This window comes from Peromyscus maniculatus, chromosome 11, assembly GCF_049852395.1.
Source record: "Peromyscus maniculatus bairdii isolate BWxNUB_F1_BW_parent chromosome 11, HU_Pman_BW_mat_3.1, whole genome shotgun sequence".
In the NCBI taxonomy this organism is placed as follows: domain Eukaryota; kingdom Metazoa; phylum Chordata; class Mammalia; order Rodentia; family Cricetidae; genus Peromyscus; species Peromyscus maniculatus.
The window spans coordinates 97,687,779-97,712,881 of NC_134862.1; the positions used below are offsets into that span (position 1 = coordinate 97,687,779).

General features: G+C 42.8%; 1 protein-coding gene across 1 annotated transcript in view; it reads left to right on the plus strand.

The window, feature by feature from the left end:
* The window catches only part of LOC102928770 (usherin), a 418,898-nt gene that overhangs the window by 275,415 nt on the left and 118,380 nt on the right, over positions 1-25,103 (plus strand). Inside the window, exons 32-35 of the mRNA XM_076548181.1 lie at positions 778-975; positions 1,984-2,138; positions 4,968-5,166; positions 18,717-18,824. Coding sequence (XP_076404296.1) covers positions 778-975; positions 1,984-2,138; positions 4,968-5,166; positions 18,717-18,824 — 660 coding nt within the window. The remainder of the gene's footprint in view (positions 1-777; positions 976-1,983; positions 2,139-4,967; positions 5,167-18,716; positions 18,825-25,103) is intronic.

Consider the following 25,103-nt stretch of genomic DNA (forward strand, 5'->3'; position numbering starts at 1 on the left):
ATCTGTAAGCCAGAGGACCATGTTGTTTATCTTCATCTGTTATCCATCTTATTTTTGAAGTAAGTTCTCTCACTGCCTGGGGGCTCTGGGTTCTGCCTTGCCCCGCCCCACCCCGAGTGTGGGATCGCAACACTGCTGAGCCCAGCCTCTCCCATGCATCTGGTGTGGAGTCCAGGTCCCTACGGCCACACAGCAAGCACTTTCCCTCTGAGCCGTCACTGCAGCCCCACGCCTGTTCCTTTATAAGCACTTCCCTCTTCAGAAATGATGAGTTCCGTGCTGTGAGACTCCCATCTCCACACTTCAATTTTTTCATGATTTATAAAATGAATAGATTTGATTTTTATTCACAAAGGGGTAAGAGCGTTAAGCATTTGTTTTAAATGTTTAGAGATCTTGATTTTCAGGAGTTGGAGACGTGGCTCATAGGTTAGGAGTCTGTACTGCTCTTGTAGAGGATCAGAATGCAGCTCCCAGTACTCATGTAGGAGAGAGGCTCACAACTGCCTAGAACTCCAGATCTGGGGATCCAATGCCATCATCTGACCCCTTCAGGCACCATCGCTCACACACACACACACACACACACACACACACACACACACACACACACACAGAGAGAGAGAGAGAGAGAGACAGAGACAGAGACAGAGACAGAAAGAGACAGACAGAAAGACAGAAATAAAAATTAAATTTAAAAATGATTTTGACTATAATTTTCAATGTGATAGTTTAAAAAAAAAGTAAGTCCCCAGAGTCTGTTTTTTGTCTTTGCAGATGTAGACCTTGAACCCAGTACCATGTATGAGTACAGGGTTTCTGCATGGAACAACTTCGGGAGAGGATTCAGCCAATCTGTTAGAGCCAGCACAAAAGAAGATGTGCCTCAAGGAGTCAGGGCCCCTAGATGGGCCAGAACGGGCAACCCTGAAGATGCTATTTTCTTAAACTGGAAGAAGCCCAAACAGTCAAATGGTATTAAGCTACTTCAAAAATAGAATTACCTGGGGCTTATGCAGGGATGCTAGGCTCAGTCTGGGAGGAGGGGACTGGACCTGCCTGGACTGAGTCTACCAGGTCGATCTCAGTCCTGGGGGGTAGGGGGGAGGCTTTGCCCTGGAGGAGGTGGGAATGGGGGGTGGGCTGGGGGAAGGGGAGAGGGGCAGGAGGGGGAAGAACAAGGGAATCTGTGGCTGATATGTAGAACTAAATGGTATTGTAAAATAAAAGAAAAAAATAAGAAATTTTCCATAACTAAATTAAATAAACATAGTCTAAATTAAAAAAAAATAAAATGTGAGTAAATTTTAAAAAAAATAGAATTATCTAACTTTGCAAATTCCTAAAATATGTAGAATTACCTAACTTTGTGAATTCCTCCAATACGGAAATGAGTGTACTATATACACTGGCATGCTATCTATTCAGTGGGAAATATTTACTGATAGAAAGAACCCTCTTGTGCCAGTTCATCTTTTTAAGCCAAAATAAATAATAATGCTAATAATAATCATTCAAAATCCCAAATCCTCACATATACCAGAGCTGCTTTCAAATAAGCAGAATATAGTTGAAGTCAAAATTGTTTCATTGTTGAAAGCAAATCTTCTAAATCATGAACAGAGATAAACACATAACATAACTCTGTCTGGAATCCATCTTCCCCCGGTAATAAAGTTGAGAACTGCTTGGACATAGAAAGGTGTTGTATTTTAAAAGGCTACAATATCTCATTTCTTTAAAAATTTAATGTCAAGGCTGACGGGAGAGCTTGGCATACTCCACCATGCCTGACTACCTGAGTCCGGTCCCTGGGACCTGCATAGTAAAGGAGAAAAATGACTCCATAAAGTTGTCCCCTGGCCTTCACACACATACCTGTATGTAAATAAATAAATGTAATTGAAAAGTCCTCTGACATACATGTTTGAAAACAGTTCATGTGTGTGGCATGACACAGAGCCTGCATTTTTTGCCTTCCAGGTCCTATTACTCAGTACATTCTTCTTCGAGATGGAAGGGAGCGATTTCGGGGAACATTGCTGAGTTTCACGGACACGGAGGGGATTCAGCCACTCCAGGAATATTCGTACCAGCTGAAAGCTTGCACGGCTTCTGGCTGTGCAGTCAGCAGCAAGGTGAGAGGAACTCACCTACCTGTGGGAAGAAGAATCCAGGCTGAGGGCTGAGTGAGCATCCTGGGTGTGATTTTTTCCAAGGCCAGAAAACCGTGTCTCCCTCAAAGTGGGATTGAGGAGAGTGTCCCCTTCGTTGGATGTTGATGCTGAAAGGGGAGATTCCTGTGACAGAGATTTAACCAGATATCAGTGTTTTATTAGGAACAGCAAACTCTTGAGCCAATGTCAATGACTCCTTCACACCCCTCTCTCATTACTTATTTCTGGGTATTTGTTGTGGTTGGCTGGGATTTTTCCCCAGCCAGACTCATGATGTGGGTTGGTATCAATACAAGAAAACAGTTAGTGCTCAATAAATGTTAATGTCAGGGCTAGGTCTTTAAATTTGAAGCACATGGAGTTCATCTGACACTGGAAGAAGATTGGGGGGGGGAGACCCATTCCAATTTTGAAAGAAACCAAGAGCTAATGTTGAGTGGTAGTGGTACCTTTGAGAGGTGCTGAGTCACAAGGAATCCACACTGGATCCTGTTCACAGGAACAAATGTCCTTCTTTCTCGACAAAAGAGTACATCATCACATTCCCAGGACCAGGCGATCACCATGATGCAGGTTATCCTGAGGCTACCTCTCATGTTCTGTTGCTGGGACACAAGCCCGGGTACCTTCCTATTCCAGCAGTGTGCCTCACCCCCTGTGCAGCCATCCAGTCTTACACTTCTCAGCTTCCAGAACATTGACGTAAAAATAGAAAACTCTTCTCTTCAGGTGTTTCTCAGCTGTAGGTACTCTGTTATAGTGGCGTAACATGGAATGGGGGCAGCGGTATTCTACAAAGCCATCAAATGTCCAAAATTACTCATCAGTTAATTAAATTTGCACCTAAATATCATACCTTCAAATTTTGCCCACTCTTAAAAACCAGAAATGGATGAGGCTGCCATGCAAATAAGTGACCCCCAACACTTCAGCAGAAGTCTTGGGAAGGAATAATAAAGGCCTAGATTCAGGCACTGGTCCAGAATGAGAGGCTGGGAGTGTGTCTCCATTGGTAGAGTGCTCACCTAGGATGCACAAAGCCCTGAGTTCAGTCCCCAGCACTGTATAAGCCAGGTGTGTGCTGCAATTTCATCATCCTGAGGTGTGTGCAGGAGAATCAGGAGTTCGAGGTCATGTTCAGCTATAGTAAGTTTGAGGTCAGCCTGGGCTAGAAAACGCTATCCTAAAATAAAAGACGGTTACAGCAGAATGCAGGTCATAGAATCTGCAGACTTTGGTGTCAACTCGGTGCAGAATATGCAACTGTGTCCAACCTGCAGCCCTTGTTCATATGCACCCCTGGGATTGCTGTGACTGAGCCCCAATGCTCAATTATAAACTACTTAAAACATTATGAGCTTTTGGGCATTTTTAAAAATTTCATTCTGCGGTTCTTAAGCATAAACTTTGTAGATGACAGGGTTGTGTCACGATGGCAAAAGGCCAGACACAGAAAAGAAGAAAGTAAAGTGTTGCATGTCTTTTAAGGTACACATTGTTAGCTGTTTGTAGGTGGTGTTGCTATGGTGCAAGCAGAAACAAAGATGTTAAAATGATAGGATTATCTTCAAGTGTCTCGAAACCAAAGAGCAGGGTGATAGAAGCAGATAGCACTGGTCATTTTAAATGAAAAAAAAAAATTGTCTAGTTGGATGCTAGACCAGGAGCTGGGCTTGCTAGAAAAATCTATCCGAGAAATTAAAGCAATAGGTTTAGATGTGATCATGAAGGGCGCCAGAGAGAAACAAAAGCAGAATACCACTGGTGATGAGTGATGGAGACTGCTATAGAATGGAGAAGAAAGAAAACGCCTCAGAGGAGACTGAGAGGAAACAAAGAATTAAGGAAGAAAATGAATCAAGGGCCATTTCACATAGGCCAGCAATGTGGGCAGCCGCCTGGGAGACACACCGACAGACAGAATGCTTCTAACGCTCTTCACCTGACTGAAACTTCAGAAGAGTGGAACCTACACACTGTTGCAGGAGCCACACAACACAGAGCCCCAGTGAGGACTGAGCCCGCCGCCATGCTGACAGATGGTGGCTGTTTGGACCAACCAAAAGCTAGTCTGAACGGTCCTTGGACAATTCTATAGTTTGTGTGTAACAGGGCCTGGGCTGATCAGATGCCAGAACAATTGGTTAAAACGTGAAATCAGGTTTATCCTTTGTGCGTTGGGGGGGGGGGGGGGCATCTTCCCAACAGGAAATTGTATCCAGAACCATGTTTTGACACCACTGACTCGGTGACTGGCTGGTTTTTCTTCTCACTTGGTTTTCTTTCTAGAACATCAGCATAGACAGTATACCGTCGTCCTGGGAAGAATACGGGGGAGTCCGCCCGTTATGCTGCTTAAAGCATGCTCTGTGCTAGCAAGTTCAGACGTAGCTTTTGCTCCATATTTACTGATGCTTAACTTTGCAAAATCAGGCTGTTAAAATGCAAAGACACTGATGGGCCATATGGACGAGAGTTCTCCAGGCAGACAGTCGGCCAGGCGGCTTGCACTTGTTTAAACTGAGGGCCGCACTCTGCCTTCAAAATTGTTGTCGGACCTGTTGTGATAAATAGTAGTTGGAGACTTATGTAATGTATTCAAGGTCAGATTTCATTGTTTAAATAGGATGAGAGGGAAAGAATGAGGAGGGGGGGACCTCTTTCTCCCAGCCTTTGCTAATGATATGCCACACCAGACGGCAAAGCTCTAAAACAAAAGCGACATTTTCATTGATCAGGATTCCTAGTGGACAATGACAATAAATTGCTGTTTAATTTCCACACTCGCAGGTCGTTGCTGCTCCCACCCGAGGAATCCCTGAGAGTATCTCGCCACCAAACATCACAGCCCGGGGACCAGAGACACTGCACCTCAGCTGGAGTGTCCCTGAGAAAACGAAAGATGTCATTAAGGAGTACCAGCTCTGGCTGGGTGGGCGAGGGCTCATCTACACAGACACAAGTGACAGGCGGCAGCATACGGTCACAGGTGACAAAACGCGAAATCTCCTGGAGGAGGCTGTCATGGCGCTGGGGTTGGGGGGAGCCTCCCAGGGGTGTGTGTGTTTGATATATGAGGTCACTTCGAAAGGACACGTTCTCCTGACATATGGTCAGGTCCTACTTAATCCATGCTAATCGAAGAGCCCACACTGGCAGCAATAAGCCACGGCAGCAGAGAACTTCAGAAATCATTTATATTTGGCTTTGATACGCAGTGTGGAGAGAGGGGGCTGGTGTCAGTATTAACTTCTTTTTTTCAAACAAACAGTACGATGCATTCTCATTCCCCGGGGATAGATTCCCAGGTAATGGGGCTAGGATAGCCAAGTCAGGATTGAGAGGTGGAAGAAGAAAAGCAGAGAAAGGCAGCCAGTGAGCTCCAGAGTGGATAGCTAACACTCCCTCGTTGGCAGTGACTGCTTGGGACTTCTTGTTGTTATTATTTCTGTTCATTAATAGCGACTGTATTAGTTCGATTACGTATAACATTGTCATCATTACTACAGCAGTGCAGTGCAGGAGCAGAGGGTTGGATCAACCCTCACAGTGACCGTAATAATAATTGGGTAGCTTGAATATTTCTTTAGAAGAGAACATGTATTTCTGACTTTGTCTTCTTATCACCTCGTTCAGTTTGATCATAGGTGTCACACACCCCGGGAGTTTTTAATATTTGGTGTTTGCCCTTTCTTTTTTTTCCTCTTTTGCTTCCATCACTAGCAAATGCAGGCTGCAGACAGGGGCCTGAGCCACCTGTTCAGTGCTGCGTTGCTAAGACCTAAATCCACCCTCAGCAAGCCAAGAGGGCACAGGTGATTCTTAGCTCTGTTTTATTGGGGGGAAAAATGCTCTGGGAGACAGTCATTTAGTTCCTTATTGGGGTCCCGGTGAATCAAACACATCTGGAAGTTTAGATTCTGAGACCACGATTTTACAAACTGTCATTATTTCTCCACTTCTTTCTAAGACTTCCCAAAATAATGACCTCCTCCTGCTGGGCTCTGCGTTTTCAAAGAGTATTAGTCACGCAGATAACAAAACTCACAGGAAAGCACAGAAATGTCTAGAAAGATATGCCTGGGTTTTCAGAAGTCCAAATTTATGCTGCACAGGTGGAAAAGTAACTCCATGGCATTTTACTCCCAAGTTCTGTGACTTTCTGCCATGCAAGCAAGCATTGATTGAGAGGATCACTGGTGTTTTTCCATGAGTCCCGTGAGTGGAAGACACTTAGTACATGCTTGCACACCTGCACACCGTCCACCTGGAGATCATGTGCTGACCTAGTGGTAGCATAGATAGCTTTCACCAGCTCAAAGGCTCATGCTGGTTTCTTATATCTTATTTCACTCAAAATTGACATGCATTGTTTTATGTAATAGAACCTCACCTTTCTTCATGTCTTTACCATCTTAAAGAAGAGTTACATTGTAACTCATTTACTTCTTACCATATCCCTGTAAGTGAAGGTTTGTAGCATCCATGCTTAAAGGGTGAAGAAAACTCACCCACTCAGGATGTCCACGGCATTTACTAGCTCCATCTGTAAAGGAGTCAGAATGACTCATGATCTCTCTCTCTCTCTCTCTCTCTCTCTCTCTCTCTCTCTCTCTCTCTCTCTCTCTCTCTCTGTGTGTGTGTGTGTGTGTGTGTGTGTGTGTATGTGTGTGTGCGCGCGCGCACACCTACCACTAGCCAATGGTTATGGTCTTGATAATATATAAAACTTGTACAAATAAGATTGTGAGGGCTAGGGAGATGATTCAGAGGGTAAAGTGTGTGTCTGCTGTACAAGTTTCCACATTAAAAAAACAGCCAGTTGCTGAGGTGACACACATCTGTAATTCTAACACTGTGAGGGGAGAGGAAGTAGCAGAGACAGGAGAATTCTGGAGCTCACTGACCAGCCAATGTAGTCCAAAAATAAGTACCAGGTTCAGTGAGAGACCCTGTCTCAAAAAATAAAGTGGAGAGCAATCAAGAATGACACTTCATGTTGACCTCTGACCTCCACAAACACCAGCACTGGCAAACACTACACACACACACACACACACACACACACACACACACACACACACACACTCCTCACAGACAAAAATTAATATATCAGTTTCCAACCAGGCAGGAAAACTCTAGCTACAATCACTGGCTCTAGGATGCTCTTGGCAGCAGAGAAGGCTGACCAGTAAAAGGATGGTGGTTAGGCCAGTGCAGGGTACAGGGCTGGTGATATAGAGGACTTGGGTGGACAATGGCATCATAACTGAATGTGAATTAAAATTCTAAAAGTCAGCTATAGCCACCTGAAGCCATGTACCAGTTCATACTGGTTTCACAGTTAACTGAGAGGCAAGGCTGGAGCGTTGTGGCTCAATGGTGTCTATCTTCGTCAGCAGCCTGGCTTTGTATTGTTGCCAGCTGTACTGGTTCACATGAGAGATTGGCTTTGAAATCTCAACAAACCAAATTCAGTGATAGTGTACAAACCCACAGGATGGATGGCCTCATTAATTATGAAATAATTTCAAAGTTCTCTCTTTAAATCCCTTCGCTCCACTGATTCTTCCTTTCATGGTCATTCTTAATCAATATTTTCATGTCATAGAGAAATTTATACACACATATTGGTGCCAGAAGTCCTTGCATTAGAATCAATATTTTAAAGTTTTCCTATGTAAGTTAAACTTTTACAAATATCATAAAGTGAAAATAATCCTTTTTTATATTTCTCTTATTACTTTTTGAAATTTTCCTTCACGGTGCTATATTTACATCATTTATTTATACCTCACCCTCTAACTCTTCCCACATCCCCCAAACCCTCCTATATTTATCCTTAATTTTTACTGTTCCATATATATGAATACAACCCGCTGAATTCATTATTGTTACTCAGATATGTATGTGTTTGGGGCTGACCACTTGGGCTTGGATGTGTGTGTGGAGGGGGGAGTCCTCCCTAGGGAGGACTGAGTCTCTGTCTTCCAGCATCCATTAATTGCCTGCAGCTCTTCATCTAGGGGTGGGGGCTTGGAGGATTTCCCCCACCCACACTGGGAAGTCAGTGAGTGGTCCACTGGTGTTGTCATTGTGCTGGTCTTGCTTAGGTAACCATACTACTGAGACTTTTCTGGGCATAGATTCTGTTGTATGTCAAATGCACTATCTCACAGCAGACGTTCTGGCCATTTGGCTCTTACGGTCTTTCTGTTCTCTTTTGCCGAGTTCCCTGGCACTGAGTGCAGGGCTTGAGTTAGAGATGTATCTAATGGGGTTGTGCACCCACACTCAGTTCTCTGCATCTGGACTACGTTGCTGTGATAGTCTCCAAAGTCACTTGGTCCATCCATCCATCTTAAATGCAGCCAGAGAATCTCACACTTGGGCAATAGAGCCCTAAGGAGAGTGGGTCCAAAGCTTGCTAAACACAGTTTATAAGGAACAGAAGTGATGCTAGGCACAAACATCTCTAAACTCAGGATCTCCACAGTGTGGTGTGTTTTCTCCGTCAGAGAACACCAGGTCCATGGTCAGCTGACTGACCAAATGCAGGACAGAAGCATTTGTGATGTGATGGGTGTTTCACTAAGTTCATGGAATAAAGAAAGATAATGGAATTTGCTTCCTAGACTGTCTCAGATGTTTGTTGAAGGGCTGCCTGAGATGCTTGAAATGCATATTTAGATTTCTCTTCATTTCCAAACCCTGGTATTCCCTAAGCAACAGAGCCCTAATGAAGTTGTAGCACTAGCCTTCCTGGAGCCTGAAGGATCTCAGTCCGGGGGATGGCAAGAGGGACCACTAGCACCTTGCCACAGCCATGTTGTCTCCATGCTTACTTTTAATTACCTCGAAGCCTCTGAAACATGATCCCGTAAATGCTTTGTGGGAATAGTGGCAAAGGCCCTCATCACTCGCAACCCATAAATTGCTTATAATCCTCTAAAGATGTTTTTAAAAAAAAGCATTAAGTAATTGAAGACAGGAAGTCCTCAGTTAATTATTTAGAGGTGTTATCAATGCTTTAAGTAAACTGCGCAGTGTCTGCTATCTCCCCACACCGAGACCCGTGGGACCCAGGAGACAGCAGCTCCCTGCAGCTCATATTCACTAATGCAAACAGCACATGGAAGCTCATCAATAGAGACCTTCCCAGGTCACCTATGACTAAATCCATCTTCTGTTCTGTCCTACCCACAGCATGTGGATGGCAGTTCTGGGCTCTACAGCCAGCCTGTATTGTAGGGATAGAGAGAAGGGTGGAAAGATTACCTCAGTGGCTGAGTCCACTGAGGAAAGTGAATGAATGAATGAACGAATGAATGGCATCTTCTTTAGCCATAGGTCTGGGAAGGGCTGTGTGTCTCTGAACTCTGGGTAATCTGTTGCCGGATGGATTACTTAGGGGCTGTTCATCATTGCATTGCAGTCAGAAGGTGCATCCAGCCATTAAAATAGTGAACTGGAGTCAATTTGCTCTCTCTCGTTCACTTCGAAGTTATTAAAAGCCCTTTATGCTAAATAACACAAACCCTAACAATTCCATTTACAATAGAAAGTTGAGTATTAGCATTATGCTGATGCCAATATTATACAAGTCACTTTTGAAAACGAGAAAATGTAGTTTGAACATCAGTATGACCAAATGTGGAAAATCTTTGTGAAGGGTTTCCCTTTAGATAAGTCCATTGTGTGGTGACAAACTATCTTTATTGTCATGGTATTTATAACGTTTTATTGAGCTGGAAGATTAAGATAAAGTGTTTGCTTCACAAGCATAAGGACCTGTGAAAATAAACATAAAGACTGACTTCATTTCCAGTTTTCCAACGCTGAGGAAAACTTCCTTGGTAACTACTTTTTAAAATCGTAGCATCAACCATTCCTTTTCTCCTCTTTTATGCCTGCTAGTGGCTGTAGTATTAAGCCCAAAGAACTGTAGTCAAGAACTGTCTAGATGCTAATTTCTAAGGAATATAACTCTTCTTCCCAAATCCCAAGTATTCCAAGGTCCACTGCCTAGAGACCACTAATTCATTAAGTTTTGTCTCAGTGACTCTAGCTAGCCCTTATTCTCCATGTTGTTTATGTTTTTGTGTCTGAACATAATCAAAACTTGAAACCCTGTTTCAATAAAGACAGAGATCTAGGGCTACAGCTCTGAGTTATAGAACCTTGAGCAGCATGCTAGAAGCCCTGGGATCAATCCTTAGTGTCACAAAACATAAATCAACTATATATACTGTGATCTTCCAACAAATGTATACATTACACAATGCTTACATCAGAGTAAGCATTATCAGCCTCATTACCTGTCTGCTTAGACACCAATTCAGTGTGGTGTGAACCTTCCAAACTCTTTCTTCAAGTTTTTTAGTTGTTGTTGTTTTTTATCTTCCTTTTTTTGCTTTTGTTTTTGAGACAAATATCTTTCTATGTAGCCCTGGCTGGCCAGGAACTAGCTATCTAGACCAGGCTGGCCTCACAGACATCTGACTAGACTTACCTCCTTAGTGCTGGGATCAAAGGTGTGAGGCAACATGCTCGACCAAGCTTTTCTGAAATATGTTGGCATCATTGTTATCTGGAGTCACTCTATGCTAGAATTCCTCCTAACTCATCTGGTCACCATAGATGACCCTTTAGAATGGCACCCCCACATAAGGCTATTTGGAAATTTCTTAGAAAATAACAGGGACCGTTACAGCAGCATTGGTTGGATGCTTTAGAGCTGTGATTTCTATCTGAAGTCACAATGAAGAAAATGCCTTTTCCTGCCAATGTATCTGGAGATTAAAAACCAGAAGCCAGCTGTTCCTTCTAGAGTATATCACAAATGTAACTGACATTGACATAGGTTTCCTTTGCCAAATCATATTTTTATGAACCATCGGTGGGTTTTTTTTTTCAGTCTCTTTTTGACGCATATTACTCTTGAAAGTAATGTTAGCGGGAAGTGTGATTGTAATGAGTTTGGTTATATGATGCCCCTTTCCTTTCAAAGAGAACATGATTCCCTGTAGGGAAATTTGTGGAATTATTCGCCGCCGTCATCTCTGCTCTTCTGAGCTGTTAAATGCCTGCTTTGTCTCCCTGCGCTTCCCTTTCTCCGCTCTGTGACGCTATTTCTCACTCTTCTCATTCGATATTGGTTACTTGAATGATGTTTTCTTTTCTCCCTCTTCTCTTCGACTTCAGGATTAAGTTACAGTCGGAATGGTTCCTTTGAGACGTCTCTTTAGTTCCCTCTTCTCGTCCTGATCAATTCATGAGGAGTTTTCAATTGGTGTGCCCTTTTCACTGCCTGTTGCTAATATTTCACATATATATCTCAGTTTAAGGACTACCGATAGGGGCTCACTTAAAATGACAGCAAATCCTATTGAAATGTGGAGATTTTATTGAGTTCTACTGAGCCATTGATAGGAAAGGTCACTGGGTACATGTAAATCACCCATGCCTGGTGGAAGCTTATGCTTCATTGCAGGCTGTTTAAAATAGCCCTCTTAATTGTACAAAAAAAAATACAAGATTTAAAACTTATTAAGGATGATGCATTTAGACATCATTTGTCTTTGATTCATCTGTAGCTAAAGCTGTCAGTTAACCAATCATAACTGCAGCTTCAAGTGTGAAAACTAAGGCACCTAGGGGACAAACACCTTGACTCTGGCCATGGTTAATAGCTTGGTAACTGTCAGAACCCAAATGGTCTACCTGGAGTCTCTGGGCTTCTAACAGCCATGCTCTCCTGCCTGTGCACATGTGATAACACTCAACATGAAAAGATTGAAATATATATTCCACTTGGGGGTTTTGTACAACTGGAGCTTTCTTGGGGATTTGAGCTACCTAAGTCATTGTCCTCCTAATAGCACTAAGGTGTTTGACTCAGTTGCTGCCATCTACCTTATTCACCCCAGCTATTCAAGGTGCAACATTAGCGTCACCCTTTCTGACATCTGTGACCCTGTGCCGCTCCCCCCACCTCTCTGGTTATACACTATCTGTGAAATGAGAAGACAGTAGCAGGCATTAAAGGAGCCTTGATTCTGTTAACACCCGTGGGAGTCACAGAAAGGCGTATGCTTAATGAGCACTAGTATTCTAGTGATGCCATTTACAATTGTTATTGTGTGTGTGCATGCATGTGGGCACACCCATGCCTTAATGTGTGTATGGAAACCAGAGGATAACCCTTAGGAGTCAGCTCTCTCCCTCCACCATGGGTCCTGGCCATCAAACTCTGGTCATTAGCCTTGGTGGGAAGCACCTGCCCCAGCTTCCACTGGCGCTAGTCACATAATTTCATAACAAATTCCCTTGATTATGATCACAATCCCTCTAACGTTTATGTCTGATGTAGAGGTTGGTCAAGAGAGAAGTAAACGTGGAGGAACCACTGGGAACAACTCTGAGGTCTGTCTTCTCTTCTGTTTGAACTCCAGCCATTCAACATAGTTCTTTCATTTGAAGAGGAGCTCAGATGCATACCACCAGAATACCGGCCAACATACTCCGTCTAAAGGAGCTGTTGCAATGTTTTCTGCCATCCTTCTGTGTGGTGGTGTTTAATCGTCAGAGGGAGAGGCCATCACTGGTGCTGAACTTGAATTCCTCTAGCTGTGGACTTTCTGTGCTACAAGAACTTAGTACTTGATAATGGAGCTTGAGTTAGCTCCAGCTCTGATCTGGCCAGCTCCTACATTCTCTGCTTTGAACTTCAGCTTTGCTGTCTATGAAGTGGGCATAATGGCTCCTATGTGGGGGATATTCAGAGGAAAATTCTTCATACACATAATAGATTATCCACGTTTTTAAATCTCTCCTCCATAAGTTGCTAGCTCATCATATGGGAGGAGGGAGTAACAGCTGCTATGGCACCCATGTGTAACATGTGGTCTCACATATAGCATGCCCCTGTACAGAGATAAATAACATCAGTCATTTTAAAACTTGTAGTCTTCTTCAGTCTCTCAAGCTAACACACTTAATAAGTGGACATTTACTGGCTCACAAAAGTGAAACTTTGCATGCTGAATTTAGGCGTGATTCATCCCAGGCTACCAAATAATGCTTTCAGGATGCTGAAGGTCTTTATTTCTGTGCTCAGTTCTCTTTCCAACCTCCACACAGGGGGGAGGGAAGTCCCAGCACCTAACAGGAAAGTCATGGTGTCACACACTCAGTTCTGAGCTGCAAACATGAAAGGACAGTATGGAAGTCTGTCTGTGCCTGAGTAGTTCTTCTGTCTACTTCTCAGTTCACGTGGGTCCTGATGCTGCACAAAAGACTGCTTTATATAAGGAAAGGTAGAGGTTTTCTGTTAAAAGAGTCTAGAGTGGGCCCCGTGAAGTTGTGTGGCATCTGGCAGTTGTCAGTGGAAACAAGCCTGTGTGATTCTTCCACTTAATTCACACAACCCTTTACGTATTCCCACACTCCTAGGATAGACCCAAGCTACTGAGGACAAACTGCTCAGGAATTAGAGAGACTGTGACCACCATCCTCTGTGGCTTCTCCTGTGGTCCTGACCTGCATCCCACCTCTTCTGGTCCTTCAGTCAGTTTTCCATTCACCTTGGGGACTCTGATCTGCAAACAGTTCAGTGACTTTGCTTTAACCTTGATGCCAGGCACAGTGGCACATGCCTTTAATCCCAGGACTCCGGAGGCAGAGATAGGTGGAACTCCTTGAGTTCAAGACCAGCCTGGCCTGAAAAGTGAGTTCCAAGACAGCCAAGGCTACACAGAGAACCCTTTCTCAAAAAGCAATAATAATATAATAATAATAATAATAATAATAATAATAAATCTTGAAAATCTACAAATATCACAAGACCCTTTATGTGTACCAAATCTTAGTACTATTATTTTATTTTGTTTATTTTAATGTGTAATTATTTATACAATAATGATGCCTAGTGTGATATTTCATTTCTTGCCTATAGTGTGCAATGATTGCATCTGTCCTCTTTTATCCACTCCCACTACGTTTCAACTTTAAATAATGACTATTTTATAATTAGGAAACTGGTTTATTATTTACATGTGTGAAAAGTAACATGCAGTATTCCTATACCTGGCTTATTTCACATAACATGGTGTGTTTCTAGTTCCATCTATTTTTGTTTCAAATACAAGGGTATTCTTCTTCTTCATGACTGAGTAACATTTCATTGTATTAAGTAAACATATTTCCTTTATCAATTCACTCACTGCAAACACAGATGGATCTTCCACATACTGAATTTATCCTCTCTTTCTCTCTCTCTCTCTCTCTCTCTCTCTCTCTCTCTCTCTCTGTGTGTGTGTGTGTGTGTGTGTCTGTCTGTCTGTCTGTCTCTCTCTCTCTCTCTGTCTCTTTGTATGTGTGTATGTGTGTGTGTGTGTGTGTGTGTGTGTGTGTGTGTGTGTGTGTTTGGCACGTATATACCCAGTTATGGGATAGTTGGATCATATGATTGATTAGTCTGTTTTTTCCATAGTGATAGCAATTATGTACATTCCTAACATCAGCATATGGACATTCCTTTGTCTCTACATCTCACCAGTATTTTCTATTTTCTCATTTCTTATAATAGCCATTCTGACTAGAGTAGTATGCTCTAACTCTTTTGATTTGTATGTCCATGATAGATAATGATGCTGAGCATTTTTCCAGTTGGCCATTTGTATTTCTTTGGAATTGTTTCCACTTAAATCATTTGCCCAGTTTAATTGGATTGCTTAGTTTTCATTGTTCATATTTAGCTCCTCATACGCTCTGGATAGTGAGCCCTCATGAGATGAAGGGTTAATAGGTGTTTTCTCCCACCTGAACATTCTCTTCATGTTCCTGACTGCTTTCTGGGCTGTGCGGAAGCTTTTCAGTCTAACGAGGCCGAAGCTCTGTCTGCCTACAATGGCTTTTGTTCCCTGTGCTTTGGGGTTATAGCCAGAGCATTGTCATCCACACCAACATGCTGAAGCATCTCCCCTGTGTTTTCTTCTAGGAGCTTCTGAGTTTGGGGTCTCACATTTTTGATCCACATCGTAGATTTTGTGAACTCAACACAAGCTTAGACACACCCAGGAGGAGAGACTCTCAATTGAGGAACTGCCTCCATCAGATTGGCTTGTGGTCATGTCTCTGGAGTTTTTTCCTGATTTCTCATTGGTGGGAGTATTGAAAATCTCAGACTTCTGTGGGTGGAGCCTACTCTGGACAGGTTGCCCCTGGGCTGTGTAAGAAAGGTAGCTGAGTGAGCTACAGGGAGCAAGCAAGAAAGCAGCATTCCCCCATGGCCTCTGCTGCAGTTCCTGCCTCCAGGCTCCTGCTGAGGTCCTTCCCAGGCCACTTCTGATGGTAAACTCTAACCTGTAAGACATGATAAACCCTTTCGGCCCTGAGTAACTTCTGGTCATCACAGCAGCAGGAAGCCAACGAGGACAGGCTATCTGGCATTGATTCGTCTCCAGGGGAAGATACTGGAGTCAGGTTTCAATACTCCGAATACCCCAGTTTCCCCAGAACCATTATTAATAACATTGATTCATGGGGCCATTTTGTGGACTTGCTGTATCAGAAGGACATGTCAGTTTCTTGTCCATAGCCATGGGTTTTCCCCTAACCTCCATGTTACAAATACCCTGTTCATCTCATCAGATTTGACATAGCTCTCTGATGATGTGTTTTCTCTTCTAATAGCCTTCCTAAACTTGTCTTTAGCACCTGCTGCTCACAGGGAACCAGAGGAGCCAGAACACAAGAGGTCAAAGAGGATGGGGCTATCACTTTTTTCTTTTTGAGATTTTTCTGGGAAAACACTCTTGAAAGATAAACATGCCAACAAATACCTCTTGACTTTTTTAAAAAGATGTATTTGATTTTTAAATGTGTGTATCTGTGTGCTTGCATGGAGGTGTCCAGGGAGGCCAGAGATCTCCGATGCCCTTGGAGCTGGAGTTGCAGGCAGTTGTGAGCCGTTTACCGTGGGGGCTGCGACTAGAACTGGAAGAGCAGAAGTGCTTGGAACTTTCCATCCTTCCCTCAGCCCTACCTGTTTCATCTGTGAAAACACAGAAAACTTTACTACTCACAAATTACATTTACATCATTATTATTTAACACTTTACAAAACAAGGAGAATATCAAAAATTAAAAAAAAAAAAAAAGCAAAGTAGATGCTGTAGGCAGAAAGGCTTGTGGAACCATGAGAAAGGTCCTGTTTGGTGGGGTCATACTTGTGATGAACATCACATCTCATAGCCCTTACCCTGGCCATGTTTGTTCATGGAGCTGTTCTCTAAGCTAACATAAAGTTATCACTGGACTCATAAAACAGGCATGGGGGCGTGGAGCGCAGAAGCCATTCAAAGATGCCCTCTCTATTTGCAGAGAACGTGCACTCTAACAAGGAAAGATAGTGGTACAGTTGAAACTGTTTCAGAAGTGGGGTAGAAAGGCTGGCACTGCGGGCTGAACCAGCTCGCCCTTGCGACCTCTGGCTTTCACTCTTGGATGTCCCTTTCCATTTTCTCTGAGTTCTTATGTTTTATTAGCTTGGCATCTTCCTATAAGCTTTTATCAAAGCTATATGATTTGGGGACGGCTTAGATCTTTAGTCATATTGCCTCATCTAAAAATCAGGTAAATATCAAAATTATGTAAATCCTCCCTAGCAACCAAATGGAAGATTACAATCAAATAAGTACCTGGATCTTATCGCTGGGTCCATAAGGAGACACAAAAGGCCCAGCGGCTGGATGTCAAGCAGCTCCGGCTTCCTCAGGCCGCTGCTTCCTCAGAGAACCCAGACCAGCACTCCAGTCCTGAACGAATCTGAGGGCTGACTCCTCCATTCACTTAGCAAGCATCTACTGTGTGCCGTCACCATTGGCAGGATAGACTCACAGGTGAAGCGGGGGCCTGGCTCTTTTGGCAATTGTGCCATAGCAAGAAAGGCAAGAAAAAGATGCCTAGAGCACCAAAGACACAGAACGCTGTGCAAGGAAAGAACTATTTCAGGAGATGAAAGGGACTGGTGTATTATTTAGAGTAGTGGAAATCTGTAAAGAAAAAATACAGAACTCGAGCAATCTGCATGAAGTGACAGGATAAGGTGGGAACAAATCTGCAGGAAGAATCATGCCCCCCGGTATAAAATGTGTAAGCGTGCAGCTGGAAGGGTGTGGAAAGCACACATACTAACCACAGAGTAGGCGCCGTAAATCAGCCTGTGATCTGACTGTTGACAAAGCACTAGTCTCCTATTTTTTTTTTTTTTTTTTGAGAACGCTTTGGTATTGTTTGAATTTTCTCAAGAATCGAAGAAAGACCTTGTAAGCCTCAATATACTTCTTGTTGAGTGCTGCAGAGCCTTAATGTTACTCCTGCTGATATGAAATACTACCTGGCATCCCATTTCATCTTCTCATATAAGCTACATGCTATAGTGATTCCCCATTTTACAGATCAGTAGACCAAGGCAAAGAGAAGCTAGGTAACTTGGCCAAGGTCATCAGCCACAGAGCAGTGACATATAACCATGGACAACTTCTGTCATAAATAGATCAAGCCATTTTTTGTTCCCTCTGAGGCCTTGCTGGGGAACTGCTGAGCCGTGTTCCTTTATAAATGCTGTGGAAGTAAATAAGGACTACGCCCTCATTGAAATCTCCTCGATCTGTGTGTAAAGACAAAAGCAGTGCATCCAGCAGAAGAACAATGTGCCCCACGAATACACCTGGGGAAAACGTGCAGCGGGTTTTGTTTGTTTGTTTGTTTTTCTTAAAAGTGTAAGCTGGTGTTAACAAGAACTGAATATGGCTTGAGGCTAGACAAGAGGCATCCAACCTTCCTTTCAAGTGTTTTCTCCCCTCTTCATGTGGGGGCGGTCACGGGAGCTGGGGTGGTTAGTCTGGAGAAGGAAAGACTCAGAGGGATTTGGTAACTGTCTACAAATATTTAAAGAACGAGTAATGTGGAAAGGAAATTAGATTGGTTCTATGGGTCCCCAAGGGGGGAAGCGACAGAAGTGTCTCACCACAATGCAAGGAAGGACTTTGAAACAAAATGAGGAGGAACCCTGGCACTCTTCAAGGTGGAACCAGCTATTCGGGATGTAGATGTTCTGGTACAAAAAGTGGGACAGTTTTAATGACATCTTGTAGGGGGGATCTGAGAATTTATTAATCATAAATTTTGAAGTATCTCTGATGGCTGAGCATTCAGAAACTTTTGATCAGCATAACTGTTCAGGAAGTTTATGCCGGGATGATTGACTTGCCTGGCCTATGTAGGGGTGTGGGTTCCATTTGGCCTGTGTGGGGCTGTGGGTTCCATTCTGGCCTGTGTGTGGCTGTGGGTTCCATTCTGGCCTGTGTGGGGCTGTGGGTTCCTCCCTGGCCTATGTGGGACTGTGGGTTCCAGTCTGACCCATGTGAGGCTACAGGTTCCTGCCTTGCAGAGCATTTCTACAAATCTGCATGTAACTTCCGGTGCTCAATTGTTAATGAATAACCCTCTCTTATTTTCTGTTGGCTCCTCTAGGTCTTCAGCCATACACAACCTACAGCTTCACACTTGCAGCTTGTACATCTGCCGGATGTACTTCCAGTGAGCCCTCTGTAGGTCAGACCCTGCAGGCTGCCCCTCAAGGTAACCAGGACAAATCTGTGGTTTGGAGAAAATGTTTGTATGTGCTATTTTAATTTACTTTATAAGCTTTTTGTAGCAAACAAGGCAGGAAGAATAAAATTGACAGAATAAAATAAAATAATATCCTATGTCTCCTTCTCCTATAGGCTTGAGTAAACCATACACAGCCACTCACAGTAAATTACTTCAAGTTCTTTAAGTCCTTGAGATTTGCTTTTTTATAGGGAAAAATACATACCTGGATATGAAGCTCCTCAAAATCTCAATCATTAAACCTTTTAACAGTGAGTAAGTAGCTGAAGCCAATGAAATCAGCCTCTGCCTTCAATAAATTCAAACCAAATCAGAATGATAGTAATATAATTACTAGGTATATATGCAAAGAATATACTGAAGGAGATATTAAGAACTATCACAGACATAAAGATTTTATGGTGCAGATAGGCTGTGGTGGACCCCAAGAAACAGGGATTTTATAACACACACACACACACACACACACACACACACACACACACACACACACACACAATGGATGAGATATCCCACCAGGCTGTTTGAAGAAATGTACAGAGAGATACCCCCCGCCCTCTTTAGAAGACAAATTGGTATTGTCGGTTAAATTCAAAATCTTAATTCCTTAACACAGCAGTTAAGTTTTCATTATTTATGCCTAAAACTCATCCGCATGCACAGAAGGGGACCTGTGTCAGGATGCCTGTGGAAGCATCATTTTGCTTAATGCCAAATGTGGAGAACAATTTAAATATTGTTGAGAAGGAGAATTGCTAAATGAAATCACATTGTAGGAATAAAATGATCTGTTCCTATAAGGATGCTGGAGAGCTATGTTAACCACTTTCTGTGTGAAAATGGTGGCAGATGACTCCACTCATTTCTAGTCATAAATATACAATACACGTGGAAAAAAATCTGGAATTACCAACCCTGTGACGACAATGAGCCCCTGAGGTTTGGGACCTGGGGTGTGTGATGCCCTTTTCTTTATGGAAGAAAAACATGCTCAGTAGGCTATTGTAGGGATCCACTATTTGTTAACCTTTCTTATTGGCCTGTTTTACTTATGGAGAAATCAAAGCATACATACATAAGTATCTAAAGAGGATCGTGGAGTCCGTTGCCGTGATAGAGTCCCAAACCACTTGTTCATTACTTTTCTACTGAAAGGACTGTTGTACCTTGGAATATTAGATCTAAACTTCCTACCAGCAAATGGGGAATAAAATGGAAAATTCCACATATGGGGCATATGGCTCCTCGCTAGGAGCTCACTAATGATGTTCTCTATATAAAGAATGCTTCATGTCAGAGAGCTTGGTGTTCTATGAAAGGAAGGAAGCAGCAGTGGATTTTTTGGAAAGGTAAACCATCAAATGGATACTCTGATGATAATGGGTGATCTCTAAAGATGTTACCAACCTGTTTTGGCTAAAACTCAAGCCTGATAAAGTAGGGGGTCTCTAGTATTGGTTCATCAACCAAACCCACATTCTTAAGTTATTTTCTAAATGTATCTGTTTTCCCACTTCCCCTTATAAAATGTTTGAAAGGGTTTAGATCTCATGCCTTGAAAAATATAACTTTAAATGATACAGGGGAATGTGTTATAAGAAATGTCCTCAATTTTTTTTTAACATTATGCAATGTTCCCTCGCCAGAAATAACTATGCAAAGAAATAAGGTTTTCCTCTGGGAAGCAATGTAGCTTTAGATCCATTCTCTGGCTGTGTATGTGCATTCATGGATAACCTGTTCAGGGAATCAATACAGTCCCAATGTTGGCTTGAGGCTACAAAGGAATATAGTCCCAATGTTTGGCTTGGGGGCTGCAAAGGGACCAATCATCAATGGCATTAAGCACTATTACAAAGTAGAGACAAACTTACCCTTTTAATTTCCTAACTTGGGCTGGAGAGAGGGCTCAGTGATTAAGAGTATTTACTACTCTTCCAAAGGGCTTGAGTTCAGTTCCCAGCACACACATGAGGCACAATCATTTGCAATTCTAGCTCCAGAGGATCTGATATCTCTGGCCTCCTCCAAAAGTACCTGTGTGTGCGCATGCACACACATGCACAGGCATTCATAATTTAATAAAAAATAAACTTTTAAATTACTAACCCAAGCACAGTCAATTATGAAATGCCACTTTTGCAGGAAATCAGACACAGTTTGCAGGTCTAAGATTTGAGAGTGATGAGTACATATGGAAAAAATTCAAAGAAGCCTGTGTTCTTTCCCTCCTGTTCTGATTTACATCTAAACAGAAAGTGTTAATACACAGTGTGGCCTCAGGAAAACCTGGACACACTTCTCTACAATTTCACCCCCATCAGGAATTGTGGCTCTTTATCAAGTAGTGGGAAGAGCCCAGGTTGGGTTATGACCCTATTTTCTCAGAAGAACTGCTGGCCCAGTAAGATCAACTCATTTTAGGGTGAAATCATACAAAACTATATCCCAGCTTAACATCAACATTGGGAAAAAGAAAAGGCAAATTGGGCATGGTCCACCTTGAGCTCCTCCAGTTCCTCTTTCCTGTACCTGGCTTACTGATGCCCCTCTAGACCCTTCAGTTCACATAACTCTGGATCTAGAGTACTGTCTCTACCTTCTTATAAAGACTGAAAGCTGCCAAAGGCTAAGCTCTCACCGGGATGTACTCGTGGACGGAAGGTCTGTGCAGCCACCATGCTGTTAGACCTCCATCTTCAATGCTCAGTTCTCTCTCACCCCACCCCTTGCCCCGCCTTGCCTTTCTTCCTGGTCTCTTATGTATCACCTCAGTCCCACACCTGCTGTGCTTAAACTTCCATCTTTCTACATACTATGTCACTCTTCATAAATCTTACCGATCGTAAATCTTCATTTTTCAGTTCGTTCTTCTTTTTCATCCCTTCTCCCTCTGCCTTTGTTCACATCCTTCTCATTTCTCCAGCTTCTCCTAACTAGGTTCGTTTCCAACGCTAGTTATCAGTTTTCTCATAGTCCCCTCCTGATTCTTCCCCCATGTCAAAAGGAGCCTCTTTCCTGCTAGTCAGCTCCCTAAAATCTAATTTCCTTCCAGGGAAACAAATCCTTATCATATTTATATAGCAAATAGATGCCTCCAGCTTTCCCTCTGCTAATCTGGTGGTCCTGACCACATGCCATGAAATGGGGAGTCCTATTTTAGTGTTTGCCATCCTTAACACTTCTCCATTTCTGTAAGACTCTATGTAGGTTGCCTCACTCTTTACTGCTGCCCCTGTACCATCCACCAGCTAACTTCTGTCCACCACAGCCCATGTGGCTCCTCTTACATCAGTTTATCCCTAGGACTGCCTCCTTCCTACCTCTCCTGATCTCATCCCACAGTCTGTGCCAGGCTCCTTTTCTTGGTCTCTCCCTGCCCCATGCTTCTCTCTAATCAGCAATCATACTAAATTATAGTATTTGTACTTACAAGTCTATATTTACCATGGCACGATGAACTGGAAGAGTAAGGAGAACACTTTTTTCCCCACACCCCCAGTACCTAACAGAAAGGGATACCAGGTCATGTAGAAGCTTGAATGAGTAAACTAGACAATAGCATTTAACTTTGCAAACCAGTGCATCCTTGCTATGATGAATTCATTCAGAACTAGCTTTCATCAACAGATTTTAAGAAGTCAATTCACAATAAACATTGGGAATTTTAGCTAATGGATGTTTGCAGGAACTTTAGAAGTGGGTAACAGTACACAATACTCAAGATCAATTTAAAACCCATTCAGTAGCAGCATTTCTTTCTGGTAGTCATTGTGTCAAAGCAGCTGCTATAGTTTACCTACTGACTTTGGCCCCCAAACTCCCCACCTGGTTAGCCCTAGCCTGGCACCAGAGGTCAGTTCTCTTCCTTCTGTCCATTCCTCCCTTGAATTGCCTCAGATCTGCCCTCTACTACACAGAATAGGATCAGTTTTCTGGTGCTAAAGCTGCAGTTAGAGTGTGGGAGGAAAAAAAGGGGCAAATTCACACCTGGCACTCACTCAAGTAGGTCTTCACTCTGTTGACTATGCCTTGAAGGGTTAAAGTAACAACAGCCCAAGCCCACCCTGCAGGTAAATATATAGCATTTACTATTTGCTATTTGCACATTGAAACTGCATCTTTCCAATTGAATCTGTGGACATGTAATTTTAGCCAGCTTCCATGGAGCTGAACACATGAAAAACTTGACTTGAAAACATGAAACAACTCCAAAATTTGAGTTACTTTTATTTCATTAGAATTTACATATGCATAGGCTACCTTGAAGAATGCATGCTGGAAACTAAGTCATGGCTTTTTTGGTTCTTTGGCAAATTTTTTGTATGTGTATATGTGTGTGGCATTCATGTATGCACAAGCACACATGCATACGTGGTGTGTGTGGGTGTGTGTGTGTGTGTGTGTGTGTGTGTGTGTGTGCATTCACACACCCATGTGAACACATGAACGTATGCATGTATGTAGAGGCCAGACATTGGTACCAGATGTCTTACCAGTCACTCTCCACCTTATAGATCCAGTCAGTGTCTCTCACTTGAACCCAGAGCTTGCAAATTTGGCTCCTGTAGTCAGCTAGCTTTCTCTAAAGATCTCTTATGACTGCCCTGAAAAATAAGGTTTCAGGGAGGCTGCTCCATCAGCCTTTATGTGGGCACTGAGGATTCAAACACTGGCCCTCACATTTGTGTGGCAAGTATCCCACCCACTGTATATCTCCTCAGTCTTCCTTGGTGAATTCTAATATATCCCTCAAGGACAGAGAGATGAGCTCCAAAGAAGCCGATTAAACCTTGGTGCTTCATCTCCTGCATCAACAAGTCCATGTGCTGTTGAAGTCTGAACTCTAAATGATTGTTTGAAGCTGTCAGCAGAGAAACCTAGGCCTCAGTGTGTGCTCTGTCTAGCATTGAGGGATAACAAGATGGACAGCTTTCTTCTTGGAAATCAGTTGCTCTTTTGAATGCCTGTACGCTTGAGGCCCTTTGAAATCTATCTAGACTGTTTCCTTTCTTCAGTGTGCTGCTGAATAAATTGTATTTGAATGTCCTGAGCATTTTTTTTTTCTTCTAAAAATGTCAGAGACTTACTTTTTACAGAGTAGCTTGCACGGCAGACATGCTCAGTCAGAAGCTGTTGACTGTAGAGAGCCTAATAGACGGGGCATTGTGAAAGCCCCCTAGAGAAGGCATGAGGTCTGTGAGAGCACAGCCACCTTCAGGAGACTCTCCCTTCTGCCATCAGGTTCTCCACATCTGTGAGCGCCTCAGGGGCTGGAGAGATGGATCAGTGGCTAAGAACACTGGCTGTTCTTTGCAAAAAGGATCTGAGGTCAGTTCCCAGCATCTACATGGTGCCTCACGGTCATCTGTATCTCCAGTTCCAAGGGAATCAGTGCCTGCTCCTGCCCTCTTTGGGTACTGCGTATATGATACACATGCATATATACAAAACACACTCACATAAAATTACAAGTACATAAATCCAAAAACATTATTTTTAAAAGAATAATTAAGGACAGACTTTGAACTGTGGCTATTTCTGAACATATTTTATCCTTTATGCTGAAGACTCAACATCATGAAATAATGAATCTTATCATGATCAACTGTACTCTCTGTAACTGTCTAGACTGCCTAATGTAATATCTTCTGGAGATATGTTACCCATATTAGTTTGCTATTCATAGATACATGTTGACAAATAAAACTGAAGACCCAGCCTCAGTCCAAATAATTTTGCATTAAAGCAGGCAAAAGGGTGGATGGACCATCCAGTCATAACAAAGTAAGAAAAGTAACACATCAAAGAAAAGATGATCATGGTGTCATAAGGGTTATGAGGGAAATAAAAAGGTATGTGTGCTGGAAACTGAGTCAGAATCCCCTTGGAAGAAGCTAGAATAAGACAGTAAATGTCAAGCAAGCTGCAGGGACAGAAGAATCCATAGAGAGGACTGAGCAAATGAGATGCAAAACCTCTGGCGTCTGAAGCAGGTGCCATCCAGGGGAAGTGTGAAACCTAGTGACAGGGAAGACCTGAGCTTGAAGCATTTGGGGATAGAAAAGGGTGTGGCCAGAGGACCATGCATGAGGGCCACTGTGGTGCTAGGGAGGCTAGGGGAGGAGAAATAGAGACCATGACAAGAAATAGTGACTACAGAGGCCATGGTATGAAGGGAATGATATATATATATATATATATATATATATATATATATATATATATATATATATATATATATAT